The sequence below is a fragment of the Pongo pygmaeus genome, chromosome 3 (genome assembly GCF_028885625.2).
Source record: "Pongo pygmaeus isolate AG05252 chromosome 3, NHGRI_mPonPyg2-v2.0_pri, whole genome shotgun sequence".
NCBI lineage: Eukaryota > Metazoa > Chordata > Mammalia > Primates > Hominidae > Pongo > Pongo pygmaeus.
In genome coordinates, this window is record NC_072376.2 from 60,332,048 (window position 1) to 60,359,579 (window position 27,532).

The 27,532-nt window shown below is 42.6% G+C and overlaps 1 protein-coding gene across 3 annotated transcripts; it reads right to left on the reverse strand.

Annotated features, from left to right (window-relative positions):
• On the reverse strand, positions 1-27,532 carry REST (RE1 silencing transcription factor). 3 transcript variants are annotated; one of them, XM_054484663.2, is made up of 4 exons: positions 27,182-27,532; positions 23,861-24,767; positions 15,444-15,527; positions 1-6,013 (listed from the first exon to the last, which is right to left on the reverse strand). In XM_054484663.2, the coding sequence occupies exons 2-4, from the start codon at positions 24,756-24,758 to the stop codon at positions 3,702-3,704; spliced, it is 3,294 nt and encodes a 1,097-aa protein (XP_054340638.1). In that variant the 5' UTR covers positions 24,759-24,767; positions 27,182-27,532; the 3' UTR covers positions 1-3,701. The 3 variants fall into 3 exon arrangements, with proteins under 3 accessions (XP_054340638.1, XP_054340640.1, XP_054340636.1); XM_054484665.2 differs by lacking the exon at positions 27,182-27,532 and adding an exon at positions 26,356-26,920; XM_054484661.2 differs by lacking the exon at positions 27,182-27,532 and adding an exon at positions 25,809-25,934.

Here is a 27,532-nt window from a genome sequence, read left to right on the forward strand (position 1 = left end):
TGGTTTTTAAAACTTTATTTCAACATAACTATGCTTACAGAAATACACTCATATTGGTTAATAGAATGCAATTTAAGTTTAACTTATCCTACACAATTTGGACCAAAAACTTGGTACATGGTTTAAGATTTTAAAAAAGGATTTGCAATCTGGTTTATTTTTATCTATTACAAATGTATAAAAGATCTTCCATCAAATGCTGCTAAAGAAGGCAGCAAGAACCTTGAGAAATTTACCTTTGGTTTGCCTCAGAAAAATAACACGTATTGCACTGCATAAGTTTATAAAATTGGTGCAACAAAACATTGTTGTAATGTTTCAATGCCAGTTTAGAAAGTTCAATAACTAATGGATATAGAAGGGACTGGGAGGGAAACTATGTACACATGTGAAACTGTAAAAGCTATCTGATTTAGTTAATATTGCCATGTAGATTGTAAATCTACACAAACCAAGATTCAGATAATTTCTTCAATCTGAATTAACACTATCTGTTCACTTCATCTGCTGAGGTCAACCAGGAAACTAGGAACACCAGCTCTAAGTTTTTCTGACTTATGTAAAAAAGAAACTTAACTTTCTTCCTCAGCTTTTCAGTCCAGAAGTGACAGTATACTACAGGCAAGGTATTCCTTCCACTGTCAACATTCATAGGGTGACATGCAATGAGGTCTACTTGGGTTTTAATTTGTATCAGAACTCATATGCAAAACAGTCTCCAAAGTTAATTACCACATGACTTTAGAAGTGACTAAAAAATAAAATGGCCCTTCTTAGAAGACTAGAGCAAAAGATCCAGCCATAGTTATAAGCCTTATTAAAAAAAAAAAAAAAAAAAAAGCAGCCCCTTGTGAATTACACAATTAAAAAAAAAAGTAGCCCCAGAATAAGAAGCAGCTCTGAAAAGAGGAAAAAATATAACTTAAAATATCTTGAAAACCAATGTGAATACAGGTTCAAAAGATAGTTAAGAGATTCATTTTCTTAAGACTACCTAAGATTAAGGCTTATAATATATGCTAGTATTTCAAGTTTATCACTAATTACTAAACATCAATTTACAAATAACATGTTCAATTTTTGTTCTTTTATCCAAAGGGAAAATTCTAGGCTAAATTCTATCCAGTGTGGGGGAAGGGGACTAGAAAATAAAAAAGTTTCAAACAGTTCCATGCAAATATCACATTTTTCAAATGGAAGAACTTCCAACTGGACCAGAAGTTCATACTGCTAATGTACTTTTCATTGAAACAATTTTTAGTAAGTACAAATACACGGCATTAAGGTTCAGAACCTAATATAGGCCTGACAGTCAAGTCCTTATTTTCTGGAGGAAGGCCTCAAGTCCAATCAATTTCCAGTAACAATGTTTTTACAAATCAATTTAATAATAAAGGGTTTTAATTTCCTTCATGTTTTTGTTTTTAGCATTCTAGTCTTAAGACTAGATTAGAATTTAGCTCAATTCCCCAAAAGGCAAATGGTTTTTCTTTGCAGTATGAAAGAATCCACAAAAAAACCTCTTCCCCAAACTATTTCCTAATAACCAATCTGTGCTTAAGATGTATCTTTTTCTATACAATGTAAACGGTAACTTAGGTAAAATGTACCCATGAACATTAAAACTAGTCATTAGAAAGACTTAACTAGCTTTATAATTTAAGTTTTAAAACATAAATATCTGCAGCTTGATCTTCTGTTGACAATGATTGTCGGAGCCTAGAATTCAACATTTACAATGTCCATTCATGCACACAAAACACATACCATTATCACACAACTTACTCCTCATGTCTTAAGAGAAGAATCTTCTGCTTCTTTAAATCTTTGGCCTCCCAGTCAATTCCATGTTCAAACAACTTTTAACTCAAACTTCACTCTCAGATTTTTAACAAGCTTTCCACCCACACGTTATTAATGCTTTTCCTAATCTTTCATGTTGTACTGCCAAAATCTGAACCTGCCTCAAAGAGATAATCAGATTTTTAAAAAATGAAATATAAAGTGGTTATTTCAAAACAGAGTATGGGAGGTCAGAATTCAAGATTCCCTAATGGGATCATATTTTATTTTACTGCAATGAATGACTGCTATCAATAAGAAAAATCCTCTACTGGATTCTTTCATACTCTTTGGCAACTGGCCAAAGAACCTACAAAATGTTTTGGAGTACATGCCCTTTTTCACACAAAGTGCCCTCATAGGAACACCAGAATAGCTGCAATTCATCTGAGGCCTCACCTATAGAAAGAGGCTATCACACAGACAGCCAGGACACCCACCAGTTTGTGGAGATCCCTGAGAAAGTATGATTTTTAAAAATCTGGACTGTACTTGTTTCACCAGCCTTTTTCACTGTATAAGAAAGTTGCAGCTGGTCTACCAGCACTCATACTACCTCTCTTATCCTAGGTTTGCCGCGTAATAGCTATGGCTTTGGAATCTCCCAAGTGATATTCTATAAAACTTGAAGGAATAATTATGTCTCCTAATTCCAGGTTTGCAGTTTCCAAATATCACTTACAGTTCTCTTTATTGTAAAGTAGCCATATGAACACCAACCATCTATGAGAAAAGGTTCTCCTCAAACATTTAACACTACAATTAGGAATTAGCTGTACCAAAACACATGAAAAAAAAAAACTGATGGTTGGTATTTGAGATAAAAATTTGTTCAATATGCAACCTAGTGGTTTATTTATTGCAAAATCAAAACTGATAGCTGTGAATTTACTACATCCATTCAAAATAAATAAGTTATGTGAAATACAGATTCTGGCATAGGTATAAGATGTAAAAATCAAAATCAATAGATTGAACCTGCATATTTCATTTGCTCACAAACTTGCACACACTATTATTCTGCAAAATAGACAACGGCAGCAAAGAAAAAGAAAACTGCCCTTTTGCAAACAAGTCTAAAAGCATCCCTCCAAAGACGCCAAACAAAATAAACATGCATATATATATATGTATAAAGTGTTACTGTTCAACACAAATGCTATTTCTAGGAAAAATTTAACTGCATAGGCAAAAAAACATAAACAGAAACCAAAAGAAAAAAAATGTGCAACATCTTAAGCCATTAAAGCACCAAAATAAAAAACACACCAAAATCACTGTTTTTATGACGATTAACATACACAAATAAAAAATATTGATCAAAACTCAGGAAGTAAATACTTGAACTGACAGAATGTCTATTGCTGGGATAATTTTTCTTCAATTTAAATGTCTTCTCATCTCTAAAAAAAAAATCTTAAAGTGCTAACTTTATATAAAGCAGGCAAATTCTTCAAGTAATTTGCTATTAAGTAAGCCAATTTTTTATAGATCTCAATAAAAAACGAAGAATAAACTAAAGTGAAACAGGAAGATAAGACATGGAGAAAAAAATGACAAGTTGTAGCTGGACAAAGCAATAAAATGCTGTTATACCATCTTAGCCTTCTAATTTCAATTAAACACATAAGCTAACAGATATAGGTATCTGCTGGTTTAGTACACTAACTCTTAGATTTGCTAAAATTTACACAACAATCAACAGGTATACATAAAAAGTCCTAAGGGAAAGAATGCCACTTAAAAATCAACATCAGATACTAATTAAAGCAATCTTAAAAGGTTGTCTGCTATTATAAATGAATATAAAATGTAATATACCTTACAAACTAAGAACTGAAACCTTGTTCAAAGTTTCATTACTCCTGCCCTTGAGCTGCTTCTTCAAGATAGTACACATTAACCAAATGGCGATTGAGGTGTTTGCTGTAATCTTTTCCCTTTCTGAAAGAACGATCACAGAAGATACAAACAAAATCTCCCTTAGCCGCTTTGACTGCCAAGGCTTCCTTTGCATTTTTTCTGCTAGATTCTTGTGGAACTGGCCGAGCCCCATGCAATCCAGAATCATCACTACCCTCTGACATGTTGTCACTTAGGTCACTTCCTTCATGGCTGTGGATGCCTTCATCTTCATCAATTTCCTGAGACTCATTTGCTGCCACGGTAGCAGGAGGTGATGCCAGTGCAGTTTTGGACACTGCTTCATGTTCTTCTACTGCTGAAGGGGGAAGCATTGGTGAAACTGGTTCTTCAACTGTTGAATTTATACCAGTGAGATTCTCTCTTGTGTTCTGATCAGTGTCCATTTTCATTTCACAAACTATAGTGTCAGTCTGATGTTTACCATTTAAAGTTTCACCCTCTGGCGTATTCAAGTTTTGTCCAGAGGATGAAACATGGGTAGATTCGTTAATATTAGCAGCAAGACCAGGTAGGCTCTCATCTGCCTCTTCTGCTCCTACTTTCTGAAGAGGGGCTTCTTTATTTCCTTCATCTGTGTTGAGTAATTTTTGGTCTCCTGATGCCTCCTCTCTTAAATTTTCCTTTGGCAGTGGTGGTGATGATGGTGAGAGATCCTCTGTGCTTACACTTTCCTTTAGAAGCCAGCTATCTTTAACAGGCACTAAGCCAACTTCAATAAGGACTTGCTCCTTCCGTGCCCTTTCACTCTGCATGTTAGACTTTTCCTTTTTATCTTTTCGTAGAGGAGGCTTTTTGGAAATTGGCTCCATGTGAAGGGGAGGCTCTCTGGGAGGAGGTGGCTCCCTCTGAGCAGGCTCCCTCTGAACCACCCCCATGGGAGGAGACAACTCCATCTGAACAGGCTCCTTCTGGACCACCTCTATGGGAGGAGACAGCTCTATCTGAACAGGCTCCTTCTGGACCACCTCCATGGGAGGAGGCAGCTCTATCTGAACAGGCTCCTTCTGGACCACCTCCATGGGAGGAGACAGCTCCATCTGAACAAGATCCTTCTGGACCACCTGCATGGGAGCAGGTTCTACCTGGACAACCTCCATCTGAGCAGGTTCCATGGGAGCAGGCCCCATTTGGGCAACCTCCGTCTGAGCAGTCTCCATGGGAGGAGGCAGCTCCATGTGAGCAGGTACCATCTGGGCACCCACCAACTGAGCAGGCTCCACGGGAGGCAGCAGCTCCTTCTGAGCAGGCCCCTCCTGAACCACCTCCATCTGAACAGGCTCGTCCTGAGCAGGCCATATCTGGGCACCCTCCATCTGAGCAGGCTCCACGGGAGGTGGCGGCTCCACCTGAACGGGCCCCTTCTGAACCGCCTCTGTGGGAGCAGGCACCATCTGAGGAGGGTCCATCTGAACAGATCCCTTCTCAACAGGTTCCTTCTGAGGAGGCTTACTGCTTTTCTTACTTGATTTGTTTTTCATAGTTTTCTTCTTTGTACTTTTTTTCATGTAAGTATTTTGCTTTTTATTCTCCTCCACTTTGCTGTCACCCTTTGGCACTTCCTGACTATTATTTTTGGATTTGCTTTCTACCTTCTTTTTCTTTTTTGTTGAAGATTCCTCATCATTCACAGGACCATGTAAAGAATGGGTGTCAACTTCCAGCTTCCTTTTGCTTTTCTTAGTTTTACTGAATTTTTCTGAATTGCTTCCTGTATGCACATCCATCTCTTTCATCTCTGTTACTGATTTTCGAGTTCTGGTAGTTACCTGGATCATTGACACATTATTAGAAGGCTTTTTCTCTTTTGAGACATCTCTTTTCTCCGCTTTGACGGACTTTTCGTTTTTCTTTCCAGCCACATCCCCTTTTATTTTTGTTTGTTCTATTTCTGTTTTTTCATTGGTAATATTATCAGGCAAGTCAGCCTCTCGTTTTTTGGTTTTCTTTAGTTTCACTTTTGAAACATCCATTGTTTTATTAGGACAAGTAGGATGCTTAGATTTGAAGTGATACTGTAGATTACACTTCTTGGAAGCTGCATAGTCACATACAGGGCAATTGAACTGCCGTGGGTTCACATGTAGCTCTACGTGTTTTTTGAAGTTACTTCTATCTGCTGTTTTGTAATCACAGTGTGGACAATTAAGAGGTTTAGGCCCATTGTGAACCTGTCTTGCATGGCGGGTTACTTCATGTTGATTAGAGGCCACATAACTGCACTGATCACATTTAAATGGCTTCTCACCTGAAGGCAAATCAAAAGTATGAGAGAAGACACAGATTAAGACAAATTCAAGATTAAAATATAAAGAACTGTATATGTAAAGTAACAACAAAGACTATTTATTTAAAATGCTGTATCATGCACCTTACATTTACCATATTTATTTGTATAACATTTCTCTATCCTTTGACATTGATTCTCAAAAGACAGGAATAAATCTCAGTTAACCACAAGCTTCAAAAAAGTTCAAGTTAGAGTCCTCAAGCACTATTAAAGAACAGAGATTCTTTACACAACTATTGGCAAAGTTCAATTGGGCTCTGGATGTTAATTTGGGGGAAAATTATCAATTTTAAAATTTTTTTGTGTTTAGTTAAATGCCTAATGGAGTAGAAAATAAAATTCTGGCCAGGTGCAGTGGCTCACGACTATAACCTCAACTCTCTGGGAGGCCATGGCAGAAGGACTGCTTGAGCCCAGGAATTAGAGAACAACCTGAGCAAAATAATAAAAACAAAAATTAACTTTGGGAGGCCAAGGTGGGCGGATACCTTGAGGCCAGGAGTTTGAAACCAGCCTGGCCAACATGGTGAAACCCCATCTCTACTAAAAATACAAAAAAAATTAGCTGGGCATGGTGTTGCACACCAGTAATCCCACCTACTCAGGAGGCTGAGACATGAGAATTGCTTTAACCCAGGAGGCGGAGGTTGCAGTGAGCTGAGATCGCACTACTTCACTCCAGCCTAGGTGACAGCAAGACTGTGTCTCAAAGAAAAAAAAAAAAAAATTAGCCGGGCATAGTGGAGTGCACCTGTAGTCCTAGCTACTCAGGAAGCAAAGGCGGGAGGACTGCTTAAGCCCAGGAATTTGAAGTAGCAGTGAGTTGTGAATGTGCTACTGTACTCCAACCTGGGCAACAGGGCAAGGTCTTGTCTCAAAAATACATCAATAAATAAAATTCCCAGCCAGGCGGGGTGGCTCACACCTGTAATCCCAGCACTTTGGGAGGCGAAGGCAGTGGATCACCTGAGGTCAGGAGTTCAAGACCAGCCTGGCCAACATGGTGAAACCCTGTTTCTACTAAAAATACAAAAAATTAGCCGGGTGTAGTGGCAGATGCCTGTAATCCCAGCTACTCGGGAGGCTGAAGAAGGAGAATTGCTTGAACCCAGAAGGCAAGGTTACAGTGAGCCAAGATCGCACCACTGCACTACAGCCTGGGCAACAAGAGCAAAACTTCGTCTCAAAAATAAATAAAAATAAAATAAAATTCCCACACTCCCTCCACCCTAAATTTCTTATGGTAAATCTTGAGAAAAATATCTTTCACTCTGGGCTATACTCCCAGATCCTAGGTGCAAAAGTTTTGAAATTCTGCTTTAGCCTGAGCAAAGGCTTTTTCTTGAAATTTAATCCTTCTGTCCATCATGGCAAGAGCTGAGTAAATTTTCACTTAGCAAACTTCCTGTGCTAGCATTGCTATTTTAAAGCAAAAATACAGGCCAAAGTAATTATTCAGAAAACTTTCTTGATTTTCCCCCCACCTTTCTATAAAATACGTAAAGGAACTAGGTAATGAGAAGTGGCACACAAATAGATATGGTATGTAAAATAAGCAAAGTCACAATCACTGATACATAAAAAACCAGAACCCCCACCCCCAAATTAAAGGCATAAGAGTAATACATTCTACCTGAATACATACCCATCTAGATCACACTCTAGTAAATATTACCAAATGGTATCCATACCCCACTGGTCCAATGGAATGCATAGTAGAAAAACGGAAATTGACATTTATGAAAATTCATCTCAAACATTCTCAAATTCATATCAAATCTTACTAAAATTTTTCATAAAGGAAAACTCAGACATTAGGTAAAACCATGTAGATGTTAAGTTTTACACGATTAGAAAATGCCTGGTAATAAAATAATCACCTTATCCAAGTAGTCAAATTGGATATTCAGCTGACTGGACAATTCTTCTCCATGTTGGTCTACTAACAGATTTACAAATATGCAAGTTTCTACAACATGCTACATTACTCTGTACCTGGTTCTCTCCAGTGAATGATTTAAATGGAGACAAACATTTTTTTAACATATGTGGACATAGAATGTAGAAAGATAGGTAGCATAAGGCCTAAGAACTTCTAGATAGAGCTAGACTGTCTGAGAGATAAAACATGAGCACTAATTTGCTCACTCTGAGACTTTGAGCAAAGTCCTGAAACCTCTCTAGAGTTCAATTTATTTTTGTTTTTCTTTTCTTGAGATGGAGTTTCGCTCTTGTTGCCCAGTCTGGAGTGCAACGGCGCGATCTCGGCTCACTGCAACCTCCGCCTCCCAGGTTCAGGCGATTCTCCTGCCTCACCTTCCCTAGTAGCTGGGATTACAGGCATGTGCCACTAAGCCTGGCTAATTTTGTATTTTTAGTAGAGACGGGATTTCTCCATGTTGATCAGGCTGGTCTTGAACTCATGATCTCAGGTGATCCACCCTCCTCGGCCTCCCAAAGTGCTGGGATTACAGGCATGAGCCACCGCGCCCGGCCTCAATTTCATCTATAAAATACTCTCTAAGTGTTGTGAGTTATAAATAATCTAATCTATGTAAAGTCCTTAACATGGAGCAGACAGCAAGAACTCAAAATGCATTACCTATAATTGTTCACTTTTGGAACCAATTGGTAACTTTGAGTATGGATAAATAAAAGGGAAGACTCAGCCAGGCGCGGTGGGTCACGCCTGTAATCCCAGAACTTTGGGAGGCATTTTTTTAAAAATATAAAATTTGGGGAGGCATTTGGTAAAAATACAAAAAAATTAGCTAGGCGTGGTGACGCGTGCCTATAGTCCCAGCTACTTGGGAGGCTGAGGCAGGAGAATCCCTTGAACCCGGGAGGCAGAGGGTGCAGTAAGCCGAGATCGCACCACTGCACTCCAGCCTGGGCAACAGAGCAAGACTCCATCTCAAAAAAATAAATAAATAAAAAAGGCTGGGCGCAGTGGCTCACGCCTGTAATCCCAGCACTTTGGGAGGCCGAGGCAGGCGAATCAAGAGGTCAGGAGTTGGAGACCAGTCTGGCCAACATGGTGAAACCCCATCTCTACTAAAGATACAAAAACTTAGCCAGGCGTGGTGGTGCATGCCTGTGATCCCAGCTACTCGGGAAGCTGAGGCAGGAGAATCACTTGAACCCAGGAGGCGGAGGTTGCAGTGAGCTGAGATCGTGCCATTGCACTCTAGCCTGGACGACAGGGTGAGACTCCATCTCAATCAATCGATCAAGGGGAAGACTCTTACGTATCCTGTCTTTCCTACATTATGAGTAAATAGATAAGTGGAATTTATCTCTTTTCTTCATATTTACACACTAATAAAATAATTATAATTAAAATAGCACCATTTTATAACTCTAATGAATAAGGAGCTCTATACAGCAAGCATGCATCAATCAAGGTAACAAGGGTCCACCTAAGGAATGGTGAACGGAAAAGGAGGATGTAGAAATTTTCTGTTTAACATTTGATGGCATGATTTATTTGCTCCGTTGTTTTTCTCCCGTAATTTTTACTTCACTGCCATTAAATCTTGCTTATATTAAAATATATTCATCAAGACTTTCTAACTAGTACCTACCTGAGTATTAATCTTTTTGCCCTGTACAAACAATTTTAAATTCTTTTTCCCAATTCTAGTAACAGGTTCTCTTCTTTATAAATCTGCCAGTTGTCTGTTTTATGCCTCTAAAATGAATTTATAGGTGTAAGCCAAGACAAAAGGGGAAAGAGTTCTGCAAGCTTTACACATATGTATCAAAAATATTCTTAGAAGAATGGCCAGGCATAGTGGTTCACACCCGTCATCCTAGCACTTTTGGGAGGATGAGCTGAGGAAGATTGCTTGAGCTAAGGAGTTTGGGACCAGTCTGGGCAACCTAGTGAGACCCTGCGTACAAAAAAATTTAAAAATTAGCCACATGTTGTAGCAGAAGCCTACAGTGCCACCTACTCGAGGCTGAGGTGGGAGGATTGTTTGAGCCTAGGAGGTTAAAGCCGCAGTGAAAAATACACAAATACAAGCCTCTCAATTTTTTAAAATTTTTAAATTAATTCTCTTAAAAATAAAAACAAAACAAACAAAAATCTAGAGAGAATGGCAAAGAAATTTTTTTTTTTTTTTTGAGACTGAGTCTCGCTCAGACGCCCAGGCTGGAGTGCAATGGCGCAATCTTGGCTCACTGCAACCACTGTCTCCCGGGTTCAAGTGATTCTCCTGTCTCAGCTTCCGGAGTAGCTGGGATTACAGGCACCTGCCATCATGCTAGGCTAATTTTTGTATTTGAGCAGAGATGGGGTACCACCATGTTGGCCAGCCTGGTCTTGAACTTCTGACCTCAGATGATCCGCTCACCGTGGTTTCCCAAAGCGCTAGGATTACAGGTGTGAACAACCGTGCATAGCCAGCAAAGAAAATTTTTAAGTAAAAAGTAATGGCGGCATACATTACCAGCAATAAAATGAAGTCCAATAACGCAACATGGATAAATCTCAAGAACATTTTATACAAGAATGTTCTAAAACTAGGCGCAGTGGCTCACGCCTGTACTCCCAGAACTTTGGTAGGCTGAGGCAAGTGGATCGCTCGAGCCCAGGAGTTCAAAACCAGCCTGGGCAACATAGTTAGACTCCACCTCTACAAAAAAGAAAGAAAAAAAAAAAAAAAAACAGGCATGGTAGTGCACACCTGTGGACCCAGCTACTTGGGAGGTTAAGGTGGCAGGACTGCCTGAGCCCAAGAGTAAACCTGCTGTAACTGCACCCACTGCACTCCACCCTGGGTGACAGAGTGAGATCCCACCTCAAATAAACAAACAAACAAATTCTATAATGTTCTTTGGTAGGAGACAGAATATCATCCAGGGGAAAGACTGGGTGGAAAAGGGCAAGGTGTTTCTGAGAAGAAATATTCCATCTCTTGTTCTTGAGTGATAATCAAAATAGGTGAAAGCATAGTCACTGAGCTGTACACTCAAGACCCATGCATTTTTAAATTTATAAATTATACCTCAATAAAATAGTTTTTAAAATTTATTCTACAGACTCTCAAACCATCACAATATCTTTCAAACAATCCCAGCTATTTAAAATAGTCCCTTGGCACCAACATATCAATAGAAAAAAATAAAACATGTGTCTGTCTGGGCACAGTGACTCATACCTGTAATCCCAACACTTTGGGAGGCTGAGACAAGAGAATTGCTTGAGGCCAGGAGTTTGAGGCCAGCCTGGGCAACACAGCAAGACCCAGTCTCCATAAAAAGAAATAGGATATTGGCCGGGTGTGGTGGCTCACGCCTGTAATCCCAGCACTTTGGGAGGCTGAGGCGGGCGGATCACGAGGTCAGGAGATTGAGACTATCCTGGCTAACATGGTGAAACCCCGTCTCTACTAAAAATACAAAAAATTAGCCTGGTATGGCGGCACGAGCCTGTAGTCCCAGCTACTCGGGAGGTTGAGGCAGGAGAATCACTTGGACCTAGGAGGCGGAGGTTGCAGTAAGCCGAGGTCGCGCCATTGCACTCCAGCCTGGGTGACAGCAAGACTCAGTCTCAATAAATAAATATGATATTTAAATAAAAATAATAGTTCCAGCCAGGCGTGGTGACTCATGCCTGTAATCCCAGCACTTTGGGAGGCCGAGGTGGGTGGATCAACACCTCTACTAAAAATACAAAAATTAGCCAGGCATGGTGGCGGGCGCCTGTAATTTCAGCTACACAGGAGGCTGAGGAAGATTCTATAGCTTGAACCCGGGAGGTAGAAGTTGCAGTGAGCCGAGATTGCACCATTGTACTCTAGCTGGGTGACAAGAGCGAAACTGTCTCAAAAATAATAATAATAATAGTCCCCAATTAGCTGGAGTGGTGGCATGTGCCAGTAGACCTAGCTACTCAGGAGACTGAGGCAAGAGGATAGCTTGAGCCTAGGCATATGAAGTTGCAGTGAGGCATGATCACATCACTGCATTCCAGCCTGCGCAACAGAGTCCCCAACTCCAAAAACAACAACAACAAAATTACTTATTTGTGAGCTTGTATCCTATAATATGTAATCTGAAACTCAGTATCTTGGTAGTACTAAAGATTGGAGACAGCAAATACTTGTTTTTAGTATCCAGCATACATACAATAGCTAGTGGCTACTACTAGTTTTTAAGACATCATTAAAATACTTGCTATACTGTAACAGCAAATACTAAAAATAATCTTTAAAATACAGCAGGCAAAACTCAAAACATTTGCAAACCCAAATACAACTGTTTCAGGCAAAGATTATCAACTGGTGTTAAAATTCCATAAACATTTAAACAGTGACAAGACAAAGTATTACTAATTGAACGAAAGGATAAAAGTATGTAGTCATTCTAAATGCAGTGACCTAACATTATATTAATGGGTCAACCACATGTGACTTTAAATGAGGCATATCATTTGCGAGAAAGATTATCAAGCATTTAAATTTAATTTCCAGTTTACAATACAAAGGACAGAAGAAAAGCTAAATGACAGCATGAGAAAACAAGTGGACATATCCAGAAGGAAGGACATTCTACAGGAAAAAGGGTCATATTTTTTTCAATGCCCTATATTCCCCATCTGTAAAATGGGGATAATAGAACTCATGCAACATAAAATAGTTATGAAGACTAAAACTAGTTAACTAATATAAAGCTCTTGGCCAGGAGCAGTGGCTCACGCCTGTAATCCCAGCATGTTGGGAGGCTGAGGCAGGTGGATCACCTGACATCAGGAGTTTAAGACCAGGCTGGTCAACATGGTGAAACCTCATCTCTACTAAAAATACAAAATTAGCTGGGTGTGGTGGCGCATGCCTGTAATCCCAGCTACTTGGGAGGCTGAGGCAGGAGAATCACTTGAACCTGGGAGATGGAGGTTGCAGTGAGCTGCGATCACACCATTGTATTCCAGCCTGGGCAACAAGAGCGAAACTCCATCTCAGGAAAAAAAAAAGAAAGTAATAAATAATAATAATACTACAAAGCTCTTAAATATTTTACTAAAAAGCTAGTACAACTATCAACAGGACATGATGCTTACCTCCAAAGTCTGAGATTGCATCCACGTTACCATCAGAGAATGAAACCAAAAAACACCCAAAAATAATAAAACCAGGTTTCTGGTTAAGTGGCACCACTCAATGGCTTAGATTCAGGAAAAAAACACTCAAAGTACATTAGCGTGACAAGCATGTAGGGTCAAGAAAGGCTAGCAAGTATACTATAGGACACCTTCATAGCTGTTCAAATAAATCAGAATCTGCGACATAATCAAGTCTTATTATCAAGTCTTGTTACTAACTCATGGCAGCAATGTCCAGTAGAAATATAATGCATATCACACATGTAATCTTAAATTTTCTAGTAGTCGTAACACAAAGGTAAAAAGGAAACAGTTAAAATTAATTTTATTACTTTTTAAAGCCAATGTATACAATAATTTCGCCATATGATCAACTTGAAAAATAAATATTTAACATTCTTTATTTTTTCTCTAACCTGCTTCAGAGAAAGATAGTCTTTTCTTCATACTGTTTGAAATCTGTGGCCGGGTGTGTTGGCTCACACCTGTAATCCCAGCACTTTGGGAGGCCAAGATGGGCAGACCACTTTAGGCCAGGAGTTCGAGACCAGGCTGGCCAACATGGCGAAACCCCATCTCTTCTAAAATTACAAAAATTAGCTGGGTATGGTGGCACATGCCTGTAATCTCAGCTACTGGGGAGGCTGAGGCACAAGAATTGCTTGAACCCGGGAGGCAGAGGTTGCAGTGAGCTGAGATCCGTGCCACTGCACTCCAGCCTGGGGGATACAGCAAGACTGTCTCAACAGAAAAAAAAAAAAAAAAAATCTGCTAAGTACATATTTTATAAGTATCAATTCAAACTACTAACGTTTCGAAAGCTTAATAGCCACATGTGGCTAGTGGCTACTCAACTGAATAGCACAGATCTAAGATAATTATTAACTTAAGGGAGATGGGTCTACATAGGCTTTTGTAACAGCAAGATTTAAGATATTTTTCCCACAGGGATATACATTCTAAATCTGTATTCTAATTAGAAGTGGTAGTTCGGCCAGACATGGTGGCTCATGACTGTAATCCCAGTACTTTGGGAGGCCAAGGTGGGTGGATCATGAGGTCAGGAGTTCGAGACCAGCCTGACCAACATGGTGAAACCCCCTCTACTAAAAATACAAGAATTAGCTGGGCGTGGTGGTGCACGCCTGTAATCCCAGCTATTCAGGAGGCTGAGGCAGGAGAATCGCTTGAACCCAGGAGGCGGAGGTTGCGGTGAGCTGAGATCGTGCTACTGCACACCAGCCTAGGCAACAGAGCAAGACTCCATCTCCAAAAAAAATTAAAAAATAAAAAGTAAAAGTGGTAGTTCACCAAGAGTCAATCAGGGCTACCCATTCAAGCAAGATCACCGATGCTATTACTTTTTAACTCGGCCACTTACATACTTTGATAATAGGGACTTTTTTATCGAGACGGAGTTTCACTCTTGATGGCGTGATCTCGGCTCACAACCTCTGCCTCCCAAAGTTCAAGCAATTCTCTTGCCTCAGCCTCCTGAGCAGCTGGGATTACAGGCATGTGCCACCCCGCCTGGCTAATTTTGTATTTTTAGTAGAGACAGGATTTCTCCATGTTGGTCATGCTAGTCTCGAACTCCCAACCTCAGGTGATCCGCCCACCTTGGCCTCCCAAAGTGCTGGGATTACGGGCATGAGCCACCGTGCCAGCCAACAGGGACTAATTCTGAGTGGTGATGGTGATTGTTTCAGTCACTGGAGTGGACGAATCTCTCATGTTATAGTCCTATACTCTTAACTACAGCTTAATAAATTGGCATCCTAGATTGTCTATCATTTTCTTTTTCAAGCTAAACTTTTGCAGTCAGTCCTCAAAAGCTCGACCAAACTTTGAAACAGAACAAACCTTAATTTCAGGACCTGAGAAGCTAAGAAGGAATCCCTGACACTTGTCAACCACACATTGTGAGTCTCAGCTTTATACTGTTAGGAGAAATATGAGAACTGGGGGTTAAAAGATCAATCAGCCTTGGTCTACATTAGTTTAACTTTTGTTGGAGTCACAGAACGCTTCAAAGATTTGATGAGAATTAAGGCCTCTCCTCCCAGAAAAAGTGTACACAAAAATTCCATTTTCAGGAGGTGCACCTTTGGATTCCATGTTAGCAATCCCCAGATTGATGGAACACTGATTTTTACATTCTGACTTCTAAATTATATTAAAAATAAATAATAAGTAAATGACTCGGTTACAAGTCTAAAAGAACTTCCTTAAAATGGTCATTTACTGAAAATGATAGAAAAATCCCGATTTCTTACCAACCTGAATGAGTACGCATATGTCTAGTTAGATGAGTCTTCTGAGAACTTGAGTAAGGACAAAGTTCACATTTATATGGGCGTTCTCCTGCAAAATTTCAATAATGAAGCGTGTTTAAATGTCACGAAATAAGCCAAATACAATTCTCAATAATAATGCAACAATGTTCAGCACTCAGCACATTTTAACAAGAATTTTTTTTTCCTATTTCTGGCAAAAAGATCAATTTATCATGTATTTAAAATGTAAGTTATTTATTTCAGAAACTATGACTACATTATTTTAGCTTTGCTGACAAAAAAACAACATTGACTTTCTGAATTCTCACAGCCCTCTTAATTTTCACAGTGATACTGCATGTTAATACATTAAGTAGTGATAAGTAAAAAACTATCTTGATAAGGTACAAAGCACTTTTGTTATATAAGAATCACCTTTTAAAAAATCTACCTGAACTGTCTGATGCTATTAACACCAGTTTTTGTTTTTTTTTTTTTAACTTGTAAATGACGAATCTACTACCATTTGAAAGTGTTAGCTTAAAACAATACTTTTGAGTGAGAATGTAATTGCTTTATGCTAAAAATTTTCAAGTGGTAGAGTTCCAGACCAGCCTGGGCAACACAGCAATACCTCATTTCTAAAAATTTATTTTAAAAACTAGCCTGGGGCTGGGCACGGTGGCTCACGCCTGAAATCCCAGCACTTTGGGAGGCCGAGGCTGGCAGATCACAAGGTAAGGAGTTCAAGACCAGCCTGGCCAACATAATCAAACCCTATCTCTGCTAAAAATACAAAAAAAATTAGCCGGGCATGGTGGCACGTGCCTGTTGTCCCAGCTACTCGGGAGGCTGAGTGAGACTTCGTCCTGTTTAAAAAAAAAAAAAAAAAAATAGCCTGGGCTGAACATGGAGATTGTGGCCCCTGACTGTAACCCCAACACTTTGGGAGGCCAAGACAGGCCGATCACTTGAGCCCAGGAATTCAAGACTAGCCTGGGCAACATAGCAAGACCTCCTCTCTACAAAAAACAGAAAAATTAGCCAGGCGTGGTGGCGCATGCCTGTGGTCCCAGCTACTTGGGAGGCTGAGATGGGAGGATTGCTTGAGCCCAAGAAGGACGAGGCTGGTTTGAGCCGTGATTCTACCACCGTGCTCCAGCCTGGGTGAAAGTGAGACCCTGTAGTCTCACTTGGGAGGCTGAGGCGGAAGGATCACTTGAGCCCAGAGTTTGAGGCTGCAATGAGCTATGACGGCACCACTATACTCCAGCCTGGAGTATAGAGAGAGATCTTGTCTCTAAAAATAAAAATAAATAAAAAACAGTAAGTTAAAAAGAAAAATTTAAGAGAAGGTCATCAATTTTCTTTTTATTGTTTTTTGTGAGACAGGGTCTCGCTCTGTTGCCCAGACTGGAGTGTGGTGGCGTGAACGTAGCTCCCGCAGCCTGGACCTCCCGGGCTCAACAGATCCTCCCACTTCAGCCTCCTAAGTAGCTGAGACCATAGGCGTGTGCCACCAAGCCCAGCTAATATCTTTTTTTTTTTTTTTTTGGTAGAGACCAGGTTTTGCCAATGTTGCCCAGACTGGTATCGAACTTCTGGGTTCAAGCAATCCGCCTATATTGGCCTCCCAAAGTGCTGGGATTACAGGCATAAGCCACCATGCCCAACCAGTCAATTTTTAAAACAAATTATAAAAGCCACAGGGACTGAAGACTAGAGGTCAGTGATTTAATACTGAAGAATTTAAGACTCAAAGGTAGGACACGTATATTCTTTTTAAACATAGCTGTCAACAACAAAACAAGCCTTTTTTTTTTTTTGAGACGGAGTCTCGCTCTGTTGCCCATGCTGCAGTGCACTGGTGAGATCTCGGCTCACTGCAAGCTATGCCTCCTGGGTTCACACCATTCTCCTGCCTCAGCCTCCCAAGTAGCTGCGACTACAGGCGCCCGCCACCATGCCCGGCTAATTTTTTGGTATTTTTAGCAGAGATGGGGTTTCACCTTGTTAGCCAGGATGGTCTCGATCTCCTGACCTCGTGATCCACCCACCTCGGCCTCCCAAAGTGCTGGGATTACAGGCATGAGCCGCCAGACCCGGCAAAACAAGCTTTTAAAAAAAGGTATACAATTTGTTTTAATATAGTCTCCAAACACAAGATAATTATGACCTTGGTAAAGCTACTAAAACACCCTGTTTCCCCATCTGTAGAAGTAACAGAATCTTCATTTCCTGTAATTGCAAAAGTTTAAATAATACATGCAGAGCATTTAACACTGTGTCTGGCACATAGTAAAGCCCTCAATAAATGTAAGCTATCAATTTTGTCTAAGACAGAAACAAATGTGTCTAATAAAATAAGGAAAAGGTGGTACACAGAAAAAAAGAATAGGCCGGGCATGGTGGCTCATGCCTGTAATCCCAGCACTTTGGGAGGTAGGCGGATCATTTGAGCCCAGAAGGCCGAGGCTTCAGTGAGCCATGATCACACCACTGCACTCCACACAGGGCAACAGAGCGAGACCCTGTCTTAAAACAAAAAACAAACAACAAAAAGAATGGTGATAGATGGGAAATGTGCTCCTCGTAACTATTCTGCTGTAATTCGCTGGTAGCTACGTATTAGCTGTAAAGAGTTGGTAGCAACAGAATGCCTACCTTATGACCTGGAACAATTAAGACAGTTTTATGTTAATGGAATTCTGTAAAAAAAAGATATACAAATAGCCAATAAACACATGAAAAGATGAACATTATCATTAGCCATGAGGGAAATGCAAATCAAAACCACAATGAGATGAAGACTTCATACCCACTAAGATAGCTGTAATCACAAAGACAGATGTTAACAGTATTATTGCTGAGGATGTGCTGAAATTGGAACCCTCACACATTGCTGGTGGGATTGTAAAATGGCATGGCTAATTTGGAAAACAGTTTGGCAGTTACCCAAAATGTTGCTACTATACTGCCCCACAATCTCACGCTTAGGTATATATCCAAAAGAAACAAAAACATACGTTCACACAAAACTTAAACATGAATATTCATAGCAGCATTATTCAGACTGCTTATTATATGATTCCACTTATGTGAAATATTCAGAACAGGCCAATCTATAGTGAACTGCATATGTAAATTGTATCTCAATATAAGTTGGAAAAAATTAAATACCACTGCAGATAAACTTGAAGAATCAAAGATAATTTACTTTTAAATTCTTTAATTTTATTATTATTATTTTCTGAGACGGAGTCTCGCTCTGTTGCCCAGGCTGGAGTGCAGTGGCGCGATCTTGGCTCACTGCAACCTCTGCCTCTCGGGTTCAAGTGATTCTCCTGCCTCAGCCTCCCTAGAAGCTGGGACTACAGGCTGTTTTGTATTTTTAGTAGAGACAGGGTTTCACCATGCCGACCAGGCTGGTCTCGAACTCCCAACCTCAGGTGATCTGCCTGCCTCCCAAGGTGCTGGGATTACAGGCATGAGCCATCTCGCCCAGCCTGCTTTTAAATTCTTTACAACAGATTACTTTATCTGTGTAATTCCACAAACTAGGCATAACTCTCCTCCAGAAAGCTTAGTTACCTACTGATTTTTCAGTTACACACACAGGCAGAAAGGTTTTCTTTAAAAGTAGATTTTGTGAACCAGTTAAATATCAAAACCACTAAACTAAAGAGGTCAACCTGAATGAAAGTCCCCAGCTCCCCGCCACCCTTTTGGTGGAGGTTGCAGTGAGTCGAGATTGCTGAACTTTAAATGCTACTTGTTTTGTTTGTTTTTGAGACAGAGTCTCACTCTGTCCCCCAGGCTGGAGTGCAGTTGCGCAATCTCGACTCACTGCAACCTCCACCTCCCAGGTTCAAGCGATTCTCCTGCCTCATCCTCCCAAAGTGCTAGGATTACAGGCGTGAGCCATGTGGAATGGCTATAAATGATACTTGTATACGACCTTGGGAACATCACTTCAGGCTTTTAAACCTCAAGTTTTCCCCTGTGTAAACATGAACTATCATCACAGATGCTATTTTCCTCAATGGATTGTTCTGAAGATTAGCACAGAATAGAAGGGCACAAGAAACACAATTAAGCCCATTAAGTCAATTAGAAAACTGGGTTACTTACTAATGCAAGTGGAAACGAGAAGTAATTCCTGAACACTATCAATTTAAGTGATTCCTGTCTTTTCTCTCTCTACTCTTCCGCACCAGATGAGTTTATTTTCCATAATTTTCAGAACTATCCATTTAATACCAGAGATACTTTCAGAATTTACATAATCAAAATATTAACCTTCAATCTATACATCACCAAATTGTTTTAAAATGTAAAAAAAGGCCAGGTTTGGTGGCTCACGCTTGTAATTCCAGCACCTTGAGAGGCCGAGGTCAGCTGATCACAACATCAGGAGGTCGAGACCAGCCTGGCCAACATGGTGAAACGCTGTCTCTACTAAAAAATTTTTTAAAAATTAGCTGGGCGTGGTGGCACGCACCTGTAATCCCAGCTCCTCGGGAGGCTGAGGCAGGAGAATCACTTAAGCCCGGGAGGCGGAGGCTGCAGTGAGCAGAGATCACACCATTGCACTCCAGCCTGAGCAACAGAGCAAGACTCCATCTCAAGAAAAAAAAAAAAAAAAAAAAATATATATATATATATATATATACACACACACACATATATATACACACACACACATACATAAAAAATTGGCCGGGCATGGTGGCTCACGCCTGTAATCTTTGGGAGGCCACAGCGGGTGGATCACTTGAGGCCAGGAGTTTGAGACCAGCCTGGCCAACATGGAGAAACCCTGTCTCTACTAAAAATACAAAATTAGCAGGTGTGGTGGTGCATGCCTGGAATCCCAGCTACTCAGGAGGCTGAGGCAGGAGAACTGCTTGCACCTGGGAGGCGGAGGTTGCAGTGAGCCGAGATTGCACCATTGCACTCCAGCCTGGGCGACAAGAGTAAAACTCTGTCTCATTAAAAAAAAAAAAAAAAAAAAAAAAAAAAAAAAAAAATCAGAATGAAGGTAATACCGGGGAAAAATAAGCATTAAGACCAAATAAACCAGGCCAGGCTTGGTGGCTCAGGCCTGTAATCCCAGCACTTCAGGAGGCTGAGGTGGGCAGATCACCTGAGGTCAGGAGTTCAAGACTAGCCTGGCCAACATGGTGAAACCACATCTCTACTGAAAATACAAAAATTAGCCGGGCATGGTGGAAGGCACCTGTAATCCCAGCTAAATGAATATGATGTACTTATTTATGAGTTTAGTATATATGATGGCTGGGATTTAAGATATTGTACGTAAGGCTGGTTTAGTCTAAGAGTTTGTCCCATTCAAACTGTCAAGTGATTAATGGGGTTGTATCCCCAAGTAACTTTCATTTCCTACTCTATGTATTTTTGTAACGCTTGACCTTTACTTCTGAAATCGAATGGTTTCAAAGCATCGAGACAATCAATCACAGCTTATGACAAATTCCAAAGGGACTACAAATTCTTTTACTGGACTAAATTTTAAAGCATTCAACACATGAGCCATCCATCTGCTGGGGCTTAGCAATCCTGTAACAGAGGTCACTCTTGTAATGGAATTTCACCTGCAAGTTTTATTGTTTAAGCCTACCAGTTAATAGTTTTAAGTCTTTGGGATGTAAAAAATAAGTAAATAAAATAAATTTTTAAAAATTAAGTCGCTGGATACAGTGGCTCACACCCATAATCCCAGCACTTTGGGAGGCTGAGGGCAGATTACTTGAGCTCAGGAGTTAGAGACCAACCTGGGCAACATGGCGAAACCCTGTCTCTACCATACAAATATCAGCCAGGTGGCACGCGTCTGTGGTCCCAGCTACTTGGGGGACTGAGGCGAGAGGGTCACTTGAGTCCAGGAGGTCAAGGCTGCAGTGAACAGTGATCGCGCCACTGCACTCCAGGATGGGTGACAAAGTAAAACTATCTCAAAAAAAAAAAAATGGCCAGGTGCGGTGGCTCACGCCTGTAATCCCAGCACTTTGGGAGGCCAAGGCGGATCACGAGGTCAGGAGTTCAAGACTAGTCTGGCCAACATAGTGAAACTCCATCTCTACTAAAAAAAAAAATTAGCTAGGCATGGTGGTGGGCACCTATAATCCCAGCTACTTGGGAGGCTGAGGCATGAGTATCGCTTGAACCTAGGAGGTGGAGGTTGTAGTGAGCTGAGATCGCGTCACTGCACTCTACCCTGGGGCATAGAGGGAGATCCTATCTCCAAAACAAAACAAAACAAAAATTAAGTCTACCACTCCACTTAAAGCAGCATCAATTCCCCTCCTAAGTGTTCCCTTTACCAGTGGGGTTCAGTCCTGGCAAGTGCCAACTCCTATAAGAAGAGACCTGAGGCAAACAGCATCCCATACCCGCTATTCATTTGTGATCCCAAGAGGAGAGTACTGGATTATTCTCTATCCATTCATCAGGACTCAAATGTACCAATTCTTACCAGGAAAATGTAACAGAAATGTCCAAATGAGCTACCAAGAGTTAAAAACATGTATTTGAAAAATGAGGCCCCTCAATTACAATATTTAAAACCCAATTTAAATTTTAAAAAATTAGGGTGTGGTAGTGCACGTCTGTAGTCCCTGTTACTTTGGAGGTTGAGATGTGAGGACTGCCTGAACCCAGGAGGTAGAGGCTGTGGTGAGCTGTGATCACACCACTGCCTGGGCTCCAGGGTGAGACTCCATCTCAAATAAATCAATAAATGAATAAATAAATCCAATTAAAAAAACTACAGTGGACAGCAGCTGAATAAAACCCAATTTAAAAGTGAATGACTAGTGTGCACAGTAGCTCACGCCTATAATCCCAACACTTGGGAAGGCTGAGGCAGGAGGATCACTTGAGGCCATGTGTTCAAGACCAGCCTGGGCAACACAGTGAGACCCCCCCATCTCCACAAAAAGAAATTAAAAAAAAAAAAAAAAGTTTTCGCCGGGTGTGGTAGCCCACCCGTATAATCCCAGCAATTTAGGAGGCCAAAATGGGTGGATCACCCGAGGTCAGGAGTTTGAGACCAGCCTGGCCAACATGGCAAAACCCCATCTCTATTAAAAACACAAAAATTAGCCAGGGGTGGCACTCACGCCTGTAATCCCAGCATTCTGGGAGGCTGAGGTGGGCGGATCACGAGGTCAGGAGTTCAAGACCAGCCTGGGCAACATGGTGAAACCCCATCTCTACTAAAAATACAAAATCAGCTGGGTGTGGTGGTGGGCACCTATAGTCCCAGCTACTCGGGAGGCTGAGGCAGGAGAACTGCTTGAACCTGGGAGACAGAGGTTGCAGTGAGCCAAGACCATGCCATTGCACTCCAGCCTGGACAACAGAGCGAGACTCTGTCTCAAAAAAAAAAAAAAAAAAAAAAAAAAAATAGCCAGGCACAGTGGTGGGTGCCTGTAATCCCAGCTACTCGGGAGGCTGAGCCGGGGAGACTGAGGCAGAATAATCACTTGAACCCTGAGGCAGAGGTTACACTGAGCCGAGATCGTGCCATTGCCCTCCAGCCTGGGCGACAGAGCCAGACTGTCTCAAAAAAAAAAAAAAAAAGTTTCAACTTTTTTTATACAGTTGCACTTAGTATGAGTTCAAACACCCTAAACATAATTGTCTGAAAAATACATTTTCTACAAGTGTTTGCTTTCATAGGAAAATAGTTTCAATTGGTGATAATCCCACCCATCCTTTAAAAACTACCTTCTCACATTTCTTTTTTGTGGACAAAGACAAGTTGTTACATTTAGGAACTCAATGCTATAAGTCAAATGTTTTAAAGTTTGAGGCTTTTGTTAAGTGGGCATGTGCAAGGTTAATCACTGAGTTTTCCTTTTTATATGAGCTCTCAATTCCTTTCAGAAACTATATTGCATCTTAAATGTGTTCACTGACACAGAAATAAATATACAAACTTTTTTTTTCTGTTTTCTTTTTGAGACGGGGGTCTTTCCATGTTTCCCAGACTGGTCTAGAACTTCTGGGCTCAGGCAGTCCTTCCGCCTCGGCCTCCCGAAGTGCTGGGATTACAGGCGTGAGCCACCATGCATGGCCAGTCTAACTTGCTGAAGGTAAATCCCGAGTTAGGATATGTACTTTAGTAAGACCACGGTAAGATCTCTTGGCTGTTCCTCCCAGGTAACACTCTGTGCTTTACGTGTAACCTCACATAATCCTCCCATCCTAGATATTGTTACTCCATGGAGAAATTTCTGAACAAAGAGGTTAAACAACTTGTGCAAGGTCACAAAGATAGCAAAAATGGAAACTGGATTTGAACCAGAGTCCTTTTTCTCAAGCACTACTTAACTAACCACTCAAGTAACAATCAGAAAAGAGAACTGAACTTATGGACTAGAAAGCTTCTCTTACCTGTATGAGTTCTAACATGCTGAACATAATTGTTTTTTCTGTCTGAAAAATAGTTGCATTTTCCACATGTGTATACTTTCCTTGGAAAATGGTTTCTTAAATGTTTCCTCCAGTGATACTCGCTCACTGTTGTGTATGTGCAAATGATGCACTTGTAGACTCGCTCATTATCCCCAGCTCTGGTGTGGTGTTTCAGGTGTGCAGTATAGTGATCATATCGATTGGTATTGTAGCCGCAGCGGTCACAGCGAATGGGGCCCTTGGAGAAATCTCCCTCTTCTGCAGTGGCAGAGCCAGATTCCCTGGCTTTTGCCTGCTTCTCTGCACTCTCTTCCACAAAAAATTTCTTAGCACTGTGAACTCTGATGTGATGCACAAACTGTTCTTCAGATTCTGCTTCATATTGGCATGGCTTACAGCGAAACGGTTTGGTCTTCGAGCTCTTGCCTTTGTCCTCTGCTCCAGGTGTTTCAGGGGGAAGATCTTTATTTGAAGTGTAAATCTCTGGAGCACCTGATGCCTCAAATACAGGCTGAGGTTCTACCACGCTGAGTTCCAAACTTCTCAGTTCCATGTTTTCCAGTCCATGAGGTTCACCTTTTATTTCAGCAGACTCTTCAAGTCCTTCTCCTTCTTCACTATCTGAAAAGTTGTTATCCCCAACAGGCATCAATTCTGCCATCTGTCTTTCTTCACCGACCAGGTAATCACAGCAGCTGCCATTTACTTCACCAGTTAAGGCCACATTTGCCAGCATAATAAGCTGAGGTGCGGCCAGTTCAGCTTTGGAAAGGTCATGCAAGTCATACATGTCGTTAGGCAGGGCCATTCCAATGTTGCCACTGCTGGTAAACAGCCCTCCTCCTCCAGAAGACTGCCCCATTACCTGGGTGGCCATAACTGTATTCTGAATTAAAAACAAAACAAAACAAGAGCACCAGTTTAAACACTACTGTTACTGGCTTAAAACCACATCGCTGTAATTCTTCATAACTTAAAAATTTTCCAGTATGATCTTTATAACTCAGTAAACTTCATCGCCTATTAAAAACAAATCTTTAAAATAGTTGTTAATTCCCAATAGTCTTTACTGCAATCACCAAAAAAAAATTTCTACTATCCCTAGAAAACAATTCTACCAATTGTTTGACACAACTCATTCATCAGTCAGCCACTGGCATGTGGTCCCTCTTCAAGCACTTTTAATTGTTCTGGTGGGGATAAAAAGTAACCTTCATTTTTACTGTTAAAATTTTAAAAATTCAAAACATGAGTAGTAAATTATTGTCCTCCCAACTTTTCCGCCCTTCAACAGTTCAATGGTCTGAATCAGAAAGCCCAGAAATCCACAAGCCATTCAGTGCACTTATTAAGTACACAAACACATCTGGAAAGTACAAGCCTGTAATAATTGTTTAACTTAATTGGATTTCGCATGAACTCAACTAACTCCAAAAGAATAAACTACTGTGAAAAAGTAGCAGTCAGTCCCTTAATTCTTCGACAACTCCACAGGCTTAAAAGAAAAAACATTATGGACCCCTTTTCTTGTGAAAAAGGAAGTTTGATTTATTCAAAACTTCACAAATAAAAATTAATAAGCTTATTTTTCTGCAGGCTGAAGTTCCACAACACTGAATTCCAAGCTTTTCAATACGAATAAAATCATCGTGCAACTCAACTCGACAATCAGCAACTTTCTTGCATTGTGCTTGACTTGGCCTACTTGCCTAGTGGAAGCCATTACAAGATCACCTTCTTGAAAACAAGTTGGGCTTTCTAAATGCTACGTTACTTCTCAATCTAAAAGGTGCCATTCTCAAACGAAGTGTTCACTCGCAAATTAAAAAAAGTAAGAAGTTCTAAGAAAATAAAGTTAAACCGAAAATACAAAAAGTAACCCGCTTCACCCAAGTGTATAAACACAAACCGGTTTAGTTCTACGTACCAACAAAAGTTGGAAGCAAATGCCATCACACAAAACAGAGGGCGAAGGCTGTCCCGGGGCTGAACAGCCCAAGCTACTCGGTAATTTGGCCCAACATCGACTTTCTAATTGCTCCCTAACCCCTAACTGCCACCCCAAATGGAATTTTAACGATTGTTAGGAAGACCGTCCAGGCACAGCCCGAAAGCCCAACGTGCTGCACGAATTCCTCCGTGCTGCTGCCACCAGCGCCTGCCTCGGCGGCGGCATTCCTAACTGAAATAGGCATTCGGCCATTTTCTCAAAATACCAAACACAAAGCAGCTCTTTGCAAACTCGGGCGCTCTCGCTTCCTCTCGCCTCGGCCCGCTCACTGCACACATTTACACACCAACTCGCGGGAGTCGCCCCGACACTCGTCCTGAGCCTTTTCCTGCGCTCTCCAACACTAAAACGGGGGAGGGGATCAAGCTCCGGGCGCTGTTTGGCCGGAACGAGTCCTCCCCGAGCCCAGGCAGCCCCCTCCCCAGCCCTAGGGCCCCCTTCCCGGGAGACGACGAAAAGTTACCGTACGGCCGGCGTCCGGGCTTCTCCGACCGCCCCTGGGCCCCTCCGACCGCCCCGGGGCTCGCCCAACGCCCAGGGCCGGGGAGGCTCCGCGGGCGCCCTCGCGAGGCGTCGGGCTCCGAGCGCCGGAGGGGGCCCCCACGCGGGCCAGCCGCCACCCCCGCGCCCCGGAAGTTTGCAAACTTCACTCCCCCACGGCGCCCGGCAGGACGCGCGCCCCAGCCCCGCCAGCTCCAGCGGTCGGGTGGCCGGACGCGGGGGCCAGCGGCGCCGGACGGCCGAAGCGCAGAAATCGCTGTCCAGCCCCGCGGGCGGAACCGCCCGGGCCCCGGGGCTGACTCAACCCGCCCGGCCGCACTCAACGGCGCCTTCCGGCGACAGGGAGAGGCCCTGGGGGAGGGGGCCAGGAGGGCCGCGGGCCGGCTCGGGGCTGCGGTGGGACCCGGGGGCAGGAGGAGGAAGCAGAGGAAGTTTCAGGACTAGGGGCCCGAGCAGCTCCGCTCCTTGGCCTCAAAGGACCTGAGTCGGAGGAGCGTCCGGGCCAGCGCGGAGGCGGCGTCCCAGCCTCCAGTGGGGAGGGGGTCCAGGCGACGCGCGGCTCCCAACAAACGCCCCCAGCCCCCAGGCGGCTGCTGTGTAACCCGATCCTGCTCGGCCGCCAGCCCCCGCCCGGCGCGGCCGCCGCCGCCAGAGCCACAGTATCTGCAAATCAGCCCTGGACAGCGCCTGACTCCGCGTCCTTCCGCGCCCTCCCCCTCCCGCCACTGCCGCCGCCCGGGCGGCCCTCCCCCACCCTGACCGAGCCCCCAGCCCCGCGCCCCACTTACCGGCCTTCCTCGGTGAGGAGGGGCGGGCGACCCTGAGTCGCCGCTCCTTCTCCGACTACTTTTCTTTGTTGCTGGAGTTTCGGGGGAGAGGTGGGGGAGGGCGGAAAAGTTGGGTGCTGGGGCCGTCGTGGACCAAGAAGGCCCTGGAGTGGGGCTGCAGAGGGTGCTCAGGCCTCCGGGCCTCGCCCTGCCTTGTCGGCTGCCGCAGCCGCCGCCGGGGTCTGGGGCCCCGGGCCTCGGCGGCGCTCGCTCCGCTGCTGCGCCGCGAGCTCGCGGGAGCCGCACATTCCAACACAGGACGCTGCGCCGCGCACCCAGTCCGCGCCGCCGCCGCCGCCGCCGCCGCCGCCG